At 44.0% G+C, this 18,004-nt stretch overlaps 1 protein-coding gene across 3 annotated transcripts in view; it reads left to right on the forward strand.

Annotated features, from left to right (window-relative positions):
- Window positions 1-18,004, forward strand: part of Cyth3 (cytohesin 3) — a 155,753-nt gene that overhangs the window by 31,257 nt on the left and 106,492 nt on the right. The window contains exon 1 of one of the 3 annotated variants that reach the window (XM_063234143.1): window positions 17,805-17,997. The exons of 1 other annotated variant lie outside the window; for it this stretch is intronic. In XM_063234143.1, coding sequence (XP_063090213.1) covers window positions 17,964-17,997 — 34 coding nt within the window. In that variant the 5' untranslated portion in view covers window positions 17,805-17,963. Of the gene's footprint in view, window positions 1-17,804; window positions 17,998-18,004 lie in introns of those variants that run through there. One more of the 3 variants, XM_005003711.4, reaches the window with a different exon arrangement.

Consider the following 18,004-nt stretch of genomic DNA (forward strand, 5'->3'; position numbering starts at 1 on the left):
CTTTGAAAAATGTATATATTCTGCAACAGGATCTTGCTAAATTGCTAAGTGGTCTGGACTGGGCTCAAATTTGTAATCCCCCTGCTTCAGTCTCCCACAATGCTGACATTACAGGTGTGTGCCACTGAAGCCAGCATGTCTGTTCTTATAAGGGTAACAGTCATGAGATGTAGGACCTACTCTTATGCAGAATAGTACATAACATCTGCAGACTCTCTGTGTAAGTTCACACGCTGTGCTCCTGGGGGGGATAATATTGGGAGGGTGGGGCTTCTAGTCAATCTAGTACACAGATAAAAATTGAATGGCAGCAAGGATCCAATAAACCCTGTGCACAAATCAGATCCACACAAAATTTTGACACAGAGATTCAAAGCCAGGCCTCTGTTCCCATCCTTCTCCTGTGTGTGTGTGTGTGTGTGTGTGTGTGTGTGTGTGTGTTTGCAGTGATTGGAATTGAACCCAGAGCCTTGTGCTCCTTCTTTTTTTAAAGGCACTATTTATTCTTTTCAGGTGAACACTTCCCTAGCTCCCTTGTCCCTTCCAGTGCATGCCATGCTGCCCCTGGGAGCCACTGTGCACTTGGAGTCCTGAGGGGAACAGTCAGAAGTACAGGGGGTCCTTGAGAGTGCCATGATGAGGGATCTGGGCAAGGGGCATCTCAGAAAGGACAGGGGTCAGAAGGCCCTTGCTGTGGTATGATTCTGAGACGTTTTCCTGCAGTTCAACAAGGAGCCCCAGAGCAGAGGTTGCTTTAAGAGACCACTGAAACAGAGTGGTGGTGCACGCCTGTCATCCCAGCATGCTGGGAGACTGAGGCAGGAGGGTCACCAGTTCAAGTGCTAAATTCAAGTCATAAGTCACAAGTTCAACTTAGTGAGACTCTCTTTCAAAATTGAAAAATAAATAAATAAAAAGAACTGAGTTTGTGACAATGCAAAGGCCCTGTATTCAACGCCTAGTACTAAAAAAATAAAAATAAAAAAGGTGAACCCTGACAATCCTTGTTCCCTGTCCTTCACCTGGTATCCCTGCCACCATGACATCTTTTATAACTCTAGTAGAATATCAAAGCCAGAATATTTTTTCTTCAATCAGATTTTATTGGTACATTTTATATATACATAGTGATCACATTCATCTTAGAGAATTTGTACCTATACATGCTATAACTTGATTCTTTTTTTCCGTTCCCCCACCCTCCCTTCAACCCCTCCTCCCCTCCCTGTTTACAAAAGCTTTATTCAAATCCAGAATATTGACACTGGCATATGGTATGGGTGTGGTCCCAGGTCATTATGTCACTCCTGGAGATTCATGCAGCCATCACACAGTAAAGACACAGAACTGTCCCCCACCATCCAGGCCACCCACTTACCTTTTCTAGTCACATACCTTGTCCTCCCTTCAAAACGTACCAAGCCCTGGTCACCACTAATTCATTTTCCTCTTTAAAACTTGTTTGTTTGTGGTACTGAGGATTGAACCCAGGACATTTTCACTGGGCTACATCCCCAGACCTGTTTCATTTTTTATTTTGAGTCAGAGTCTTGATAAGCTACTAAATTGCCCGGCTTGTGATCTTCCTGCCTCAGCTGTGCAGAGTGCTGTGATAACAGGCATGCGTCCCCACACCTGGCTTCTGCCTCCCCTCTTTATGACCTTGTCACTCTGAGAGTTATGTAAGTGGAATCCTAGGGTAGGTGACCTTTTGAGGTTGGCATTTTTACACTTAGCATAATGCCCTTGTGATCTATGCAAGTGGCTGGATGTATTGGCTGTTGGTTTCTGTTCCTACTGGTGAGCAATGTTGTGTGGTGTGGATGTACTAGTTTTAACCATGTGCCTACTGCACAACATTGTATTTTCCCCACCTTTGGGTATCATAAACTGCTGTGGGCATAGGTGTGCATAGACATGTTTTCACTGCTTTGTAATAAATGTTCAAAAGTTGTGATAGCTAAGTTTTTTTCTTTTTTGAGATGAGATCTTCCTGTGCAGTTCAGGCTGGCCTTGAGCTCACTTTGTAGCCCAGGCTGGTCTCGAACTCACAACGATCCTCCCACCTCAGCATCTTGTGTGCTGGGATTACAGGCTGAACTGGGATTACAGGATTACAGCCACCACGCCTGGCTTTGTGATAGCTAAATTGTATGCTAAGTGTATATTTATATTTTTGTTTATTTGATTCTCTCTCTCTCCTTCTCTCCCTCCATCCCTCCCTTTTTCTCTCCTCCCTCTCTTTCTGCTTTTTTTTTTTTTTTTTTTTTTTGAGACAGGGTCTCACTATGCAGTTCAGGCTGGCCTTGAGCTCACTTTGCAGCCCAGACTGGTCTCAAACTTGCAATGATCCTCCTACCCCAGCCTCCTGAGTGCTGAGTTCTAGCCTTTTTTTTTTTTTTTTTTATAGTACTGGGGATTAAACCCAGAAGCAGTGAACTAAGCTACATCAACAGCCCTTTCTTATTTAGAGACAGGATCTCACTAATTTGCTATGTTGCCCAGGCTGGGCTTGAACTTGAGACCCTTTTGCCTCAGCTTCCCAGAAAGAGGGATGACAGGCATGCAGCATCAGGCCTGGCTGTGTGTATGTTTTTTTTGAGAGGAACTATAGAATTACTTTCCAGAATGGGTAGATCACTTTATATTCCTGCTGTGAAGGACTCAGTTCCTCACAGCTATTTTTGGTATTGGCACTAACTTTATTACAGGTATTTGAATAGGTGTGTGAGGATGTTTCTCATAGTCTCAATTTGCATTTCCCTAGCGGTCTATGATGTTGAACAATTTTTGTGGTACCCTTTCCTTTGGTATATCCTTTTCAGTGAAATGTTTTGTGCTTTTTACTCATGTTTTCTAATTGAATTGCTACTTCCCTCCCCTTCCCTTCCCTTCCCTTCCCTTCGCTTCCCTTCCCTCCCCTTCCCTCCCCTCCCCTCCCCTCCTCTCCCCTTCCCTTCCCTTCCCTTCTCTTCCCCCTCATCTCACACTTCTCTTCCTCCTCCTCCTCCTCCTCCTCCTTTTCCTCTTCCCCTTTCCTCCTTCTTCACAGGGTGCCAGGGGTCAAATCTGTACCACTAAGCTTCCCAACCCTCTCTTTCTCTCTTTTTTTCTGCTACATTTTTACAAGTTCTTTATAATTTCGAAATTAAAGCTTTGTCAGATAAAGTTTGGCAATATTTCCTCCTTGTCTAGACCTTGTCTTTTCATCCTTTTAATAGGATCTTTTGTGGAGTAAAAGCTTGAAATTTTGATAAAGTTCAGTTTATCAAAATTTTTTCTTTTATGACTCATACTTTGGTTTCATGTCTATTCATTAAGCCCTAGATTACAATGATTTTGACCTAATTATTTTCTGAAATGATTTTACACTAGAAATTTAAATCTGTAATTTACTCAGAGTTAATATTTGCAGAAGTTAATTTTTTAAAAAGTGTTTGTCTAGAAATACCTGTTTGCTCTAGCAAACAGGCTATCTTCCCTCCACTGAGATGCTTTTATATCTTTGTGCAAAATCAGTTGGCTGAGCTAGCTGTGGTGATGCACAGGCCTGTAATCCCAGTATTGTGGGAGGCACAGACAGGAGCATCAAAAATTCAATCCCAACCCAGGCAATTTAGCAACTGAGTAAGACCCTGTCTCAAAATAAAAAGTAAAAAAAGGTCTGGGACTATAGCTCAGTGAAAAGGTCTTGGGTTCAACCCTCAGTACCAGAAAAAAAAAATCAGTTAGCTATATAGTTGGAGAGGAGAGGCTGTTTCTATGTTTCCTGGCTTGTCCCACTGAACATTTCCACCAATACTACAGGACCTCCATTACTGTGTAACTTTTGAATTCAGGTAAAATTATTTTTCCCACTTTATTTTTTCCTTTCTACATCATTTTAGTAGATATAATTCCTTTGTCTTTCAACGTATATTTCAGAACAATCTTGACCCTGTCTCCAAAAATATCTTGCTGGAATTTTGATAGGAATTACTCTACATCTAGATTTCAACTTGGGGAGAACTGACATCTTTATTTTGTCAAATCTTTATTATTTTTTTAAAAGGGTCTCTCTAGGTTGCCTAAACTTGAACACATGACAGTTATCCTGCCTCAACCTTCTGAACGTCAGGATTAGGGGTCTGTGCCACAATGCCCAGATCAAGTAATTTAAAAAGGATTATACATGCATCGTATTTTTAATTTTAATTTCCATGTGTTCATTGCTAACATATAGAAATATAATTGATATTTTATATTAATTATGTATACTGGGATGCTGAGCTCTTAAATTTTAGGAAATTTTCTGCTCGATTCCTTGTTATTTTCTTTTCTTTTCTTTTTTTGTCTTTTTCCTTTTTATCAGTACCGGGGATCGAACTCACGACTGCCTGCTTGCAGGGCAGGCGCTTATGCCGCTGAGCTAAATCTCCAGCCCCTCCTTGTTATTTTCTACATATATAGTTATTTCTCGTGTAAATCAGGATATTTCGTTTTTCTTTTTTCATCCTTATACCTTCTATGTCTTCTGTTGCTTTATTGTGTTGGCTAGAACTTCCAGGGCTATGTCATATAGCAATGGTGAGGATCAAATCTGACTGTATTTCTAATGTTGGGGAAAAGCATTTGTCTTTCACTACTAAGTTATGATGTTAGCTGTAGGTTGTCTTATGATTCTTTTTTAGTAAATTGAAGAACTTCCTCTGTATTAGTGCCTTTGAATTTTTAGTGTTGTATGTTCGTTTGTCTGTTTGAGATAGGGTCTCACTATGTGGCCCAGGCTGGCCTCAAACCCATAGGGATCCTCTTGCCTCAGCCTCCAGAGTACTGGGATTGTAGGTGTATACCACCATCCCCGACTGCTCTGGTTTTTAATAACTAATGGTTATTGAATTTTGTCAAATGCTTTTTTTACATTAATTGACTTCATCATGTGCTTTTATTCTTTAACTATTAAAATGATAGGTTACATGGATTGATTTGAGGATATTGAACAAATCTTGCATTGCTGAAATAAATGCTCGTTCTGTTAGAAAAATTTTTTATGCATTGATGAATTATGTTTCTTAATATTTTGTTTGAATTTTGTATCTATATTCATGAAGGATATTGCTTTCCATTTTCTATTTTTGTACTATCATCTGGTTTTGGTATCAGGGTTTTACTTGTGTAAAATATAGGTTATGTGCCTTTTTCTTGTCTTTTTTGGAAGAGATTATGTGGAATTGAGGTTGATTCTTTAAATGTTTGGTAGACTTCTCGAGTGGCACTCCTTGATTTCTTCTCTGAGAATTTTTAAGTTATGAATTCTATTTCCTATATCATTATAAGTTCTTCAACTGCCCTATTTCAGTTTTCATATTCCCAAGCCTTCTTATTATTCTTTTGATGTATGCATAGATGGGTTTGTTTCCAATATTGTTATCTGTGTCTTGTTTGTCTTTCTTTCTTTCTTTTTTTTTTTTTAGTACTGGGAATTGAAGTCACGACCTAGCGCTTGCCAGGCAAGCACTCGTGCCATGGAGCTAAATCACTGGCTGTGTCTTGTCTTTCTATCTCTCTGTTTTCACTTTTGTCAGTCTTGCTAGAAGTGTGTAAGTTTCACTAATCTTTTAAAAGAGCCAAGATTAAAAAATGAAGTAATCAATTTCATTGTGGTAAAATATATGAAACACTGCTTTTCACTCTGATTTTTGTTCCTTCTCTTTATTCATTGAGTTTTCCTATAATATATCTTTGCATGAACATCTTTGGACTTACCCTTTTTTGGTAGTTTGTGATAGAGTTATTTCCAAAAGATGAAAAATATTAACAAAAGATGAGAAATATAAAATAAAAAGCGGCCTTTATTCTGAGAACACGGAGAGAGATGACCGGCACCCCACCGCTGGCGTCCGGCGATCTCTCCGGCGGACACGCGGCGTGGGGGCCTGTAAATAACCTCGGTTTGGGGTGGAACCTAAGGCGGGCATTAGGGATACACAGGTAGCCCATTGGTCCTAGGTTTGGAGCCATATGTAAATTCCCAGGGGCGGGAAGATGGCGTCACAGGTAACTTCCTAGGGGCAGGGCAAGATGGGGCTTCCTGCTTCCAGTTGTGGCTTTCCTGGCTACAGTGTCCTGTCTGGGCCAAACCTTTCATATCCCGTCTTATGGTTATTATGAAAAGGGGCGAAGATTTCTCTCTTTAACTACTTCCTGCTGGCAAAGGGCGCTGTACTGGAGCCTAGGGGAGTCGACGGGATGAAGGTTGATGCCCAGGTAGACGCTGGTGCCAGGTGTTTTGGCCAGGACAGCTTCACTGGTGAATGCACGTATGTCAGACTGGAAAAACAAAGAGACAAGATGTTATGAGGAGACATGGCACTGTCATATTTAAGGACCCAGGTGAGGTAGAGGGAAAGGTGCCTTTGATTTAGACATATCATTCTATCAGGACCATGTTGAGGTAGAAACATTTCCACGGTGAGGCAGAATTCTGAAAATTAAACATGGGGTTAGGAGGAGTGGAGTTATGAGAGGTGATTACTCCCCCATCTGAAAGCATAAAAGTTAAGACGGTAGGTTGGTGAGGCTTGTCTCTGGTATGCATGATGTTGGAGTCTGTAGGCAATACTGTTAAAGAGTCCTGCTGTAAAAATGATCATTAATAGAATGTAAGAAATTAGGAACCAAAGTGGATAACAAAACATGACTTAGCCTGTTAACTGTGGCTGCGAGGCCTTTGTGAGACGGAGACGGGTAGGCGACAGAAGATGAGATGACCACTCAGAATGATCAGATTTAGGGCTGGGAGGGCATCTCTTAGCCTGAGTGATGTGAAACCAGGATGGGAGTCCAGCAACTTTGATTTAGGCATGGGTCACTGTAACCTGGTTGTAGTCCTTGGAATGATTTGCTGTAACAGAACTTTAGCAAGTATGAGAAAGGCTTTTATGTATCCTGAAAAAGTATAAACCAAGTGAGAAGACAAAAATGTATCTGTCAGTCTTGACCAGGGTACCTGATAAATTGGTGAATAAGAAAGGAAGGGGGGTGGTCTATATCACTGAGGAAGGGTCCACCAGCAACAACAGGTGGAAGCTGTTGAGGCCTCAGTGTGTCTAAGTCAGCCTGTATAAAAGGCATTTTAAGATTTAGGACTGGGACCTACACAAAATAGGCCCTGTTTTTATTTATAAATGGCATAGGTTGACCATCAATACCCTGTCATAAAGATTGAGGACTTAATATAGCAGCCTGAATACTCAGGAAGACCTCTGTATATATGGCCTCTATGTCCACAAATATAGAGAATGTCTTACCTGAGACTTTAGTGCGACTTGGAATCCGAGACGGACACCCACAAAGGGGGCTGCTGGCCCTGAGTCTTCTCAGTCTTCAGCAGCGGGTTTTTCTGTCGGTGACGAATCTGGCAGTGTCGACATTTCCTATGAGGGCTAGAACTTAGGATGGCTTACCCACTCTCTGGTGGCTAGGACAGTCCAGTAGCCCTGGAGTAAGGTCTCAAAGAATGCCAAGATGGGGCATTTTCTTGCACAGTATCTTCTGCTGCATTTGAGCGTGGTCCATGGAGGGGGCAGGCAGCTCCACCTTGTGTAGGTTTACCTGTCTCAGAACTCCAAGTGTCACAAGTGTTAAAAATATAAAAAACCATATTAAGATCTCTATAAGGTTTGAAGGTCAAGTTTTGCCTTTTTGTTTGGGATTTGGACTACAGTAGAATTAAGTAAGTATGTAGGAATTTAATATTGGCATTTTAGATTAGAGAGCAGGCTTTATCTGGATGGCATATCGCTTTTTTTTTTTTAGGGTGACACGTAGAATTAACAAAGCTTTAGTCTACCAAACAAGGCTTTAATGGAAACATTTTGCAGTAAAGGTTTAGCAATCTTATGAATAAATCAATCAAAACTGATCTAATACTGTCAAATTCTGAACACATTTACTTTTAAAGTTGTTATTTGCAGTAGTATGAACCAAGACAAATAAAATAAAACTTTGAAGAAAACCCTTGTCTTGAAATAGAGCTAGTGGTTCCCAGCAAAAAGGAATTTATAACCTTAGTTGTTAAACAGGAGATTGGTGAAGGCTTTGATTGATAAACAAGGCTGGTAAAATTATCAGGTGGCCAATAACCTTGATTAAATGGTTTGAGAATTGTAATAAAAAAGCATCTTTTGAGCGGAGCCAAATTGTAAAAAAAAGCATGCCTGAGCAGAGCTGCTGAGCTGCTGCTGAGCTGCTGTTTCACGGCGCTCCGGCAGAGCACGCCCAGTGGGTGGGGCAAGCGCTGGGATGTAGCGCGCAGGGGCGGGCTCGGACTGCCCCTGGAAACGTGTAAGGTGGCAGCGGCGGCGACAACGGCGCACAGGGGAGGGAGGGCCTGGGACGGCGCATGGGGGAGGGGCTGGGAGGCGGCCCAACACAGCGCGCGAAGCTGGAACTGCTTGCAGGGCTCAAGGATTAGAAAGCCAATTTAGGAACACAGCTGGGTTTTGATTAGCTTCCTGGACCTGTTTTAAAAGTTTGTTATAGTTAGTATGCTTGTCCTGCTCTGGCACAGCTGTAGGCCCAGAGTCATTATAAACGTCCTTAAAATGTAAATCATAACAATTAGTAATAAATTTAAATTGCCTGATATAATTCTGTGGGTCAACAGAGAGGCTACCTAATTTAAGGGTAATCTGAGATAGATCAGATAGGGAAAAAGGCACATGGATGTTAACAAGCTCCTTGGGGCCAGCTTGCTCCCGAAGCGGTAGCAGAGCCTGAGGAGATTCCGGAGCAGAGGGCCACTGAGCAGCCATCCTTCCGGTAGGCGCATGTGAGCAATCATCTGTAGAGCGGCTACAGAGCTGCTGCCGGTTACCCTGGGAAACACGAGCAGATGGCGTCTCACTGTGCGCCTCGCAGCTAGAGGACTGCTGTCGGCAGCACAATGAAGCATCATGTGCACTGCAACAGGGCGGCTGTTGTAGTTCACAAGAGGAGCCACAAGGAGACGCCTGTTGACAGTGAGGGTCCTGGAAACATGGCGGCGCCCTGTCACGTGACCCAAAACATGGCGGTGCCTGGGAACATGGCGGCGCCCTGTCACATGGCCCCAAACATGGCGGCGCCCTGTCGCCATGTGGCCCTCCTGAACATGGCGGCGCCATGCCATGTGGCAGAGGGTTGCAACATGGCGACTGTTCCCCGTGCAAGCTGGAACAATCACGCAACCTGCTGGAAGGACATAGTGACCGAGACCTAGTATGGTGGGCAGGCGGTGAGAATGCTGTAGGGGATAGAGAATTCTCAGGAGAAGTCGGAGACTGTGAGGAAGCACTAACAGAGGGATCCGAGCCACTGGGAGAGTTATGGGTCCCAGGAGACGGCGGGGGAGAGGATGGAACATCGGGAGATAACTGCGACACAGAGGGATTAGAGCTGCTGGGAGAGTTATGGGTCCTGGAAGGCGGAGAGGGAGACGATCGTACAGTGGGAGGTATCTGCAACCGAGAGGGATTAGAGCTGCTGAGAGAATCAGGCATAGGGGGAGAAGAGAGCGGTTCGGCAGGAGAGAACGGCAGGGAACGAGTTCCGTGGTAGGCAGGCGGTGGCTGGGAAAACAACGGAGGGCAGGACGGAAAAGTTTGCGGCGCAGTAGACTTAGCTAAAAGTATCTCAGCAGGAGCACAAGACTTAATGAGAGATGGGCGTGTTCTCAGAATAAGAAAGGCTTGGACATAAGGGAGTTCTAATAACTTGTTGCCAGCTTGACAAAAATCATACAAGTTCCTGAGAATGCAGGGGTCAAATGTTCCTTGCCGAGGCCAAGGCTTGCCGATAAGTGGGTAGGTTGGCCAGACCTCCTGGCAGTAAAAAGTTAGTTGTTTAGTTTTTATGGTACCTTTAAGTTTTAGAGTACGTAAATTGGAAATTAGGCATTTTAAAGGCGTCTTTTGGGAGTTAGAAAATACGTTCCCCATGACTGATTCAGGCAAGAAAAAAAAACCGGAGGTCCAGAAAAAAGTCGTCACTTATTTGTGGTACCACGCGGCGGCTATGGTTCCAAACCGTAAACTCCAGTCGTCACTGAGAGATTTACGAATGGAGTCTACGTGGGGTCAGTAACAGTTTTGCCCGTGAAAGCGCAAGGCTTTAAGGGAAGTGAGGCATTCTTTCAGTGTGGGCGGTCCCAAAAATCTCTGCTTTGGGCTATCCGAACCCAAAGAACGTGAGAGATTTTGTGGGCGCAGGTTTGCCCAGAAAGAACCCTGCCCTGGGCGGTCCTAAGGACGTGAAAATGCACAGACCCACGCAGACGGGGAGAACATTCCACTGGGGCTGCCCAGTGCGAAAAGTTCCCCGGGGAGTGCTCACCTGAAATCAGTCTGGCCGATGCGGAGTGCAGGCGGCTGGCGACAGGAACGTCTCGGGAGAGGAAAAAGTTCGGGATTAATCCAGGATGTTATCTGGTTATCGGCTAGAAGACTCTGGGTATGTGGCCCAAGAGTCAGTTGCCTGCCAATCGAGTCACGGCAACAAATGATAGAGTTATTTCCAAAAGATGAAAAATATTAACAAAAGATGAGAAATATAAAATAAAAAGCGGCCTTTATTCTGAGAACACGGAGAGAGATGACCGGCAACCCCACCGCTGGCGTCCGGCGATCTCTCCGGCGGACACGCGGCGTGGGGGCCTGTAAATAACCTCGGTTTGGGGTGGAACCTAAGGCGGGCATTAGGGATACACAGGTAGCCCATTGGTCCTAGGTTTGGCGCCATATGTAAATTCCCAGGGGCGGGAAGATGGCGTCACAGGTAACTTCCTAGGGGCAGGGCAAGATGGGGCTTCCTGCTTCCAGTTGTGGCTTTCCTGGCTACAGTGTCCTGTCTGGGCCAAACCTTTCAGTTTGCACGACTCCTTGACTCTGTAAGCTTATGAGTTTGGGGGTGTCGAATTTAGGAATCTTGGGCATAGGGGAACAGCTCAGAATAACTTTCCTAGCATTGCAGGAAGCTCTGGATTTGATTCCCAGCATAGGAAGAAAAAAAAAAAAAGAGAGATTTTTTCCCCAGATGTTATTTCTTTGAATGTATTTCCACTTTTGGGTATATTCTCACGTATTCCTGAAGCTCCAATCATTTTTTGTAACCTGTTTTCTCTTTGTCATCAGAGCAAACAATTTCTGCTGCTTTTTCAAGTTCATTGATTATTTCCCTGTCCCTTTCATTCTGCTGTGAGCCCAGCCACTACATTTCTTCAAAGGTTTTTTTCTTTTAGTTCTAAAATTTCCATTTGGTTCTTCTTTATATTTCCTATTCCTTTGCTGAGACACTCTATTTCTTTTCTGAAACTTTCTATGTTTCAAGCATATTCATAATTGCTTCCTGAATATTTTCCTAATGGCTGCTATAAAATCTTTATGTGACTCTAACATCTCTGTTATCTTGGTATTAACTTTGTTGGCTTCTTTTTTCATTCAGTCTAGGATCTTCCGGGTTCTTGGTGTGGCAAGTGATTTTTCAATATAGTCTAGAACTTTTGGTATTTTGTGAGATTCTCCCTCACCCAGGACCTTCACACTGGGCTACATTCCCAGGGCTTTTTCGAAATTTTGAGACAAGGTTTATTAAATTGCTTGGGTTGGGCTCAAATTTGTGATCCTTCTGCTTCAGTCTCTGAAGTGCTGGGATTACAGGCGTGCACTACCATGCCTAGGTGAGACTCTGGGTCTTATATAAATATCCTGCTACCTGCAGCAAAGAAAGAGGGGAGCATTTCCTAATTCTTGCTGAAGTTAAGGTTCCCCAGGCTTCCACTGATACCACAGCAGTGGGGAGGAGCAGGGGTTCTTCTTGACTTCTCTCTGCCTGTCTCCACTGATACAATCAGTGGAGATACTATCAAGGAAGGGTTGGCCTTGTTACAGGTGTGAGGGTCAAAACCTTGACTTTCTGTGAATCACTCCCTGCCATCAGACCAGTGGGAAGGGAGAGGGCCTCAGTACTGCCTGGCTGGAATGAAGTCCTTGCTCCCTGGTCAGCCTCCTTCTCTGACATCACTAGTCCAGAGAGGGTGGAGGTCAGGAATCTGGCTCAGGTTTTGACTGAAGCTGGTGGGGGAGGGGTGGTACTGGAGAAGCTTTATTGTCCTGTTAGGCTATACCTTTCCTGATCCTTTGATGGGAGAGAGTAGTGCTTTTGGTTGGGCCTCCCCCCCCCCCCCTTCAATTGGTGTTTCTGGATTTCTGAATTTCTGGTTTCTCTGGCATCAAGTCAAGGATAGATGACACAGAAAGAAAACCAGGGAAAATTTACCATCAATTGCTCCTTGGAGCCTGAGAGCCCTAGCCCACTCTAAGTGTGGGCCAGGCTGGATTCAAAACTGGCATCTTTCTACCTTAGAGTATTGGGATCACAGATACGTGGCATATGTCAGGCTTTAATCTTCCTATGTTTGTTTCATATACAATGTGCATATATCCTCATTGTTCTTAGTGAGAAGAAAAAGGAAGCTACTTCTACTTCTTTTTGGGATCAGGAGTCTGTCTAAATTATTATTGCTTTTTTTTCTTTAGTGTTGGAAATTGAACCTGGGGGCCTCATGTGTGCTGAATATGGGTCCTCTACCACTGAGCTACACCTCCAATCCTAAATGACATTATTTTTAACAGTGAACATGACCAGGAAGTTTTGGAATCTGCCTATGCTATGTTGTTAAAGGAGGACTAAAAGAGATTTAACTTTTTTTTCATTAGGTAGCTGGTTGGAAAATAATCATTTCCGTGTTTTTATCCCAAGAAGCAGGGATCCTCAATAGTTTGTGTATTTGAAACCCCAATCATTTTTTTTTGAGACAGGGTCTCACTTTGTAGTGCAGGCTAGATTTGAATTCCCTATGTGGCTGAGACTAGCCTTGAATGCGCAGTGATCCTCCTGTTTCATCTTCTGAGTGCTGGAATTGTAGGCATGTGCCATCACACCTGCCTTCAAACACTTTTATTAAATGCTAAAAATGTATTTGTTTAAAACCCAGAAGCTATTGGGGGTTGGGAGATGACATACCCTGTAACCCCAGCATTCTGGCAGGCTAAGGCAGGGAGACTCCAAATTCAAGCCCAGCCTGAGCATCCTAGAGATTTAGTGAGAGCCTGTCTCAAAATTTGAAAAAATGGATAAAGATGTAGCTCAGTGTGAAGGTACTGGCTTTAATCCCTAGTATTGGGGAAAAAAGAAAAGAAGTCACAAACTGCTGGCCCTGTTGAGAAGCAGGATGTAGAAAGATTAACACGGAGGAGGGCACAGAATCCCCAGACTGCCTTATGGAAATGCAAATATGTAGCCATTGCCCTAAGAACCCAGTTCTTTACTGGGCCAGTGAATAGGATGTGTGGACACCCCTTTAGCTGAGAGCACAGAGCAAAGTAGGTGTGGGATCCAGAGGCAGACTGGGCAATGGGGCAGGGGAGACGGATACTGGAATGTGGCAGTGAAAGTGAGGTGCGCTCCCTGAAATTCAGCTTTGCCTCCTGGCTTGGCTACCAGATGATCTGACTGTGCGTGAGCAGGTGGGGCAACTTTCTCCATCCGTGTGTACTAGTAAACACTCACTGAGTGTTTACTATATGCCATGTATTATTTGTATACCATAGCAAGTCATTCTTATAATCATTCTACCAGGGTTTGTTATTAGTCCCATTTTGCAGAAATTTCACAGAAACCCAGTGCAGAGAGGTGAAGCAGTTTACTCAGTCACATAGCCAAGAAGTAGAAGCAGTTGGACTTTCTAATTTTACAGCTTGTTGTTATTGAGATACCAGTGGTGACATTTTGTGATGGAGGCACCCAGAGACAATTAATGGGTGTTATGTGGCTGTTTCATAATGGCAATGAATGATCAGCGAGTGTGGCTGGCTTCTGCTTTATGATACTTGCTTAGGCCTAGTTAGGCCTTGTGAGTCACAGTGCCCCACAATCAGAGTTCTGTCATTGTTTGCTGACTAGGAGCACACTTTCTATGCAGAAGACTACAGTCACAGGCAGACATTCTATGACATTATGTTTGCCATTTTTCTCTTCCCCCGCTTCTCCTCTTCCTCTCCTCTCCCTCTCCCTTCCTCTACCTTTTCCTCCCCTTTTTCCTTTCCCCTCCTCCCCTCTATACTCCCTGCCCCCTCCCCTTTCTCCTTCTCCTTCTCCTTCCCTGGCCATTTTTTCATTTTTTATTTGAGGCAGCATCTTTCTAAATTGCCCGGAGTGCCTCTAATTATCTGGCCCATAGTATACTTTCACCTCAGGATAGATTCCCTTGATGATTTCAAGCTGGACACTGCAGAATCTGACCAATTTGGTTTTTTTCCTAACCAATGTAGATTTTTGAAAAAAAATTTTTTTAGTAGGTGAGGGACAAACTATAAAAATGAAGAACTAGATAAAGCAATAGTTTATTACTGCAAAAGACAATATACAATTACTGTACACCATATATGCATGTGATAATTTTTAATTGTGATGCTGCATTGTATGAGGATAGTGCCTTTCTTCCAAGGGCAAAGAGCTTGAAATAGGGGCCAAGTTATTTTTTCCCCTGAGTTTACCATGAAAGAGAAATTTGAGTGCCTTTTGTTCTTACAAAACTCCAAGTTACAAATCACTCCAAAAGGAATTAAACTGCCGTTGGTAACATGAGGCCAGGGAACTGATGTCAATTGTGTGGATTCCAGCAGGGAAACAAGACCAAAGTGGACAGCACTGAATGACTGGAATGAGAGACAGAACATTGTGAAGGACAAGATGTGCAGACTTCTAAAAATTTAATGAGGATATGACTTGACACGTGAACCCCTGTTGTTTGCCTGGGCAGAATGGAGCATGTTAATCTGTTCAAGAGCATCTCCATTCCTACATGAAATTAGATTCTGGAAAACATTCCTTTCATGATTCGGAGCCTACTGTGAGCTGGCTATGGTGTGTGCCTTCCCCAGACTGAACTGGCCTCTTCTGAGCAGATGTAACGGATTAGTTGAGGTCCCCATCTGCCACCACTGTGCCTGCGTTTCTTGACCCTTATCAGGAGAGATGGGAACTGCTTGGTGCAGGATCTGAAAGCAGGCACAGCTCAGGCAGCCTGCACAGCCAGCCTCTTACTGGCCAGACAGAAAAGAAATCAGCCCTGGCAGGGACTTGGGGCTTGTGACCCTTAGCACTGGGAGAGACTACTTCTGTCTGATTTTACAGACTTCCACTTGCAGGATGAAGATGAATGTACAAAGAAGTCTTGACCTTTGCAGAATGTGTACATTTGTGTTTCTGAAATTATTTCTGCAGTAGTTGAAAGGCTGATAAATGGGTTTCAACATGTTTTCAGAATGCCCTCCTCACCTACCAAGTACTGTTGGTTTCCTCCTTTAAAAAAAATATGGCCATGGCCTATAGTGGATTGTCGACATAAAATAAACAGATTATAGCCTCTATTTTTTTTTTTTTTTGTCTTTTTCCTTTTTATCGGTACCAGGGATCGAACTCACGACTGCCTGCTTGCAAGGCAGGTGCTTATGCCGCTGAGCTAAATCCCCAGCCCCTATAGCCTCTATTCTGAAAGTGGGTTTAAAAAAAAATTTTTTTTTTGGTCTTTTTCTTTTTTATTGGTACCGGCGATTAAACTCACGACCACATACTTGCAAGGCAGGTGCTTATGCCGCTGAGCTAAATCTCCAGCCCCTAAAAAATATTTTTGAGACAGGGTTTTGTTATGAGTTCACACTGGTCTTGAACTTACCGTGTAGCCCAGGTTGGTTCAAGCTTCATGGTGATCCTCCTGCTTCAGCCTCCTGAGTTCTGGAATTATTGGAAAGCACTATTACATGGCTTGGTACTGAAGGAGAATATTTATAAAGAGGGTAGGACAAGAACATTACAAATAATTACTCGCATAATTACTTGCTTAGTGCTTATATTCTAAGCCATTTATGCCATGAAGATAGAGACTAGAATACATGAGTTACCTAAATCAAACTGATTGCAACAATGTAGTAATTGGGTTTAATACTATTATGTTGGATCTATATCTGCTGCATGAATTGTTCTTATAAATTCATTTATAAAACTTTCAACATTCAAGCAAACAATCCAAAAGTTATACATAACTGAGTGCCTGTTTTAGTGGGTAGCCAGTGTAATTAATGTTCCCTTATGTGGAGGCAACATTAATGTGATGACTCTAATTCCAGCACCTTGGAGGCTGAAGCAGGAGGGCTAGCAAAAGTTCGAGACCAGCTTGGGCTGCATAGTGATTTCAGTGCTAGACTGGACTACATAGTGAGACCCTGATTCAAAAAACAAGAAATAAAAAAAAGTGAAGGTTTAAAAATCTTCCAGTTTCCCCAGTAAAACACAGAAATGACACACATCCTACACCTTTATTCTCCCAACAGTTTTGGAAGCTTTTTCAAAATGGGGGCAATATTTTTACAGATCACTGGGCTTGCTTTATTCTGATGCAAATTAGATAAGCTGGAGATCAGAAAACTAATTTTCAGATTCAAACTCTGAAAGAAGCATCTCCAGATCAGTCTGAGAAGCCTAAAGAATTACAAATTGACATTGAAAAGCATTTATAATTGATAATACTTTTGAGTTCAACTTTCACATAACACATTATCAAGTTCAAAGTATACTGTCTTCTTTTCTCAGCAATGATACTGTTATCCAGAGATAACAAAGCTAACAGGAACAAGATCAGGAAGCCACATCTGTGGGTTGGGACTTCAACCTACATCTCCTGTCTCCCAGTTTTATCACACAAACCGTCAAACATCTTATCTACACCCAGAAGTGTCCTGGAGTTCTAGGAAGCACCAAAATGTTGGTGTCTAATTTTTTAGGTTATTAGGAAACTGAACTCTTTGGAATCATTCCACAACCTTTCACAAAAAGGTGAAAACTGTCTGTTTTGATAGATGGTGGTGGAAGGAGCCTTTGATTCAATGAGCAATTTGTAAATATAGAACAGTGACTGGAAAATTCTATTAGAGATGACGTATCTCCTCTGTTACAATGTTTGCTTCTCTTTAATGCAATTTGGTTCGACCAGAAAGGGTTGGGAGGACTAATATTCAGTGCTACAGGAGGAGTTACTGGAAAAGAGACAGGAAGAGAAAGTCCATAGATGTGGAACAGGGGCGAACTGAGGCCTCCTGCCCAGTTCCTGGCTGTGCCCAAGGGAAATTGAATTCAGAACTCCTTCTGCATCATAAATCCAGGACAGCTGGCAACCATCCAAGGGAGATTGGTGCTAACTCCAAGGGCATCTGATGCCAGGCTGGCCAACTCCTCTAATGCGCGCTAAGGGCTGGGCCCCAGGTGTGGCCGATTGAGATTGGGGTTCTAGCTTCATGACAACATTCATTACAAGTCTTACATTTTGTTAATTTTAAAATGCACCCATCGTGAGGCTAAGAGGCTCCATTATATGTTAGAAAGCTGGAAGGCTGCAATTTTTCTGACAGGTCCCTGGGCCGGAGGGAGAAGGCCTGAGTCGATGCGTTCATTTTTACATCTTTTTCTAGAGTGCACGTGCCAACTGGACACCGGGTTTTGTAGAGTATCCTGGCGTCCCAGACCCCAAGTGCGTCCCCAGGTTGTTGGGAGGCGGGGACTAAGAAGGTCTGGAGGTGCGCGCGCTGGGGGTCTGCTGCCGAGAGTCTGGGTCTCGGCTCTTTGGAATCCCGAGACAGCAGACGGGTTCCCGCGGGCAGGGCTGGGCTGGGAGTCCTCGGCCCCGCCCACCGCGCCCGGGAGGGGGCGGGGCCCGAACACGTGACGGCGCGCCGAGCGGCCGCCCCACCCGCGGGAGGAGGCCCGGCCGCGACCCGGGCCGCGGGCTGAGGAGCGACTCGGGCGCCCGCACGCTACCGCCACAGACGGCGCCCCTGTCCCGGACCCCCGCCCGCCGGCCCCGGCTCGAGGGCCGCGGCAGTGGCTTCAAGATGGACGAAGACGGCGGCGGCGAGGGCGGCGGCGGTGAGTG

Source organism: Cavia porcellus, unplaced genomic scaffold (assembly GCF_034190915.1).
Source record: "Cavia porcellus strain 051 isolate PalLab524CR breed Dunkin Hartley unplaced genomic scaffold, mCavPor4.1 scaffold_23, whole genome shotgun sequence".
NCBI classification, from domain to species: Eukaryota; Metazoa; Chordata; class Mammalia; order Rodentia; family Caviidae; genus Cavia; species Cavia porcellus.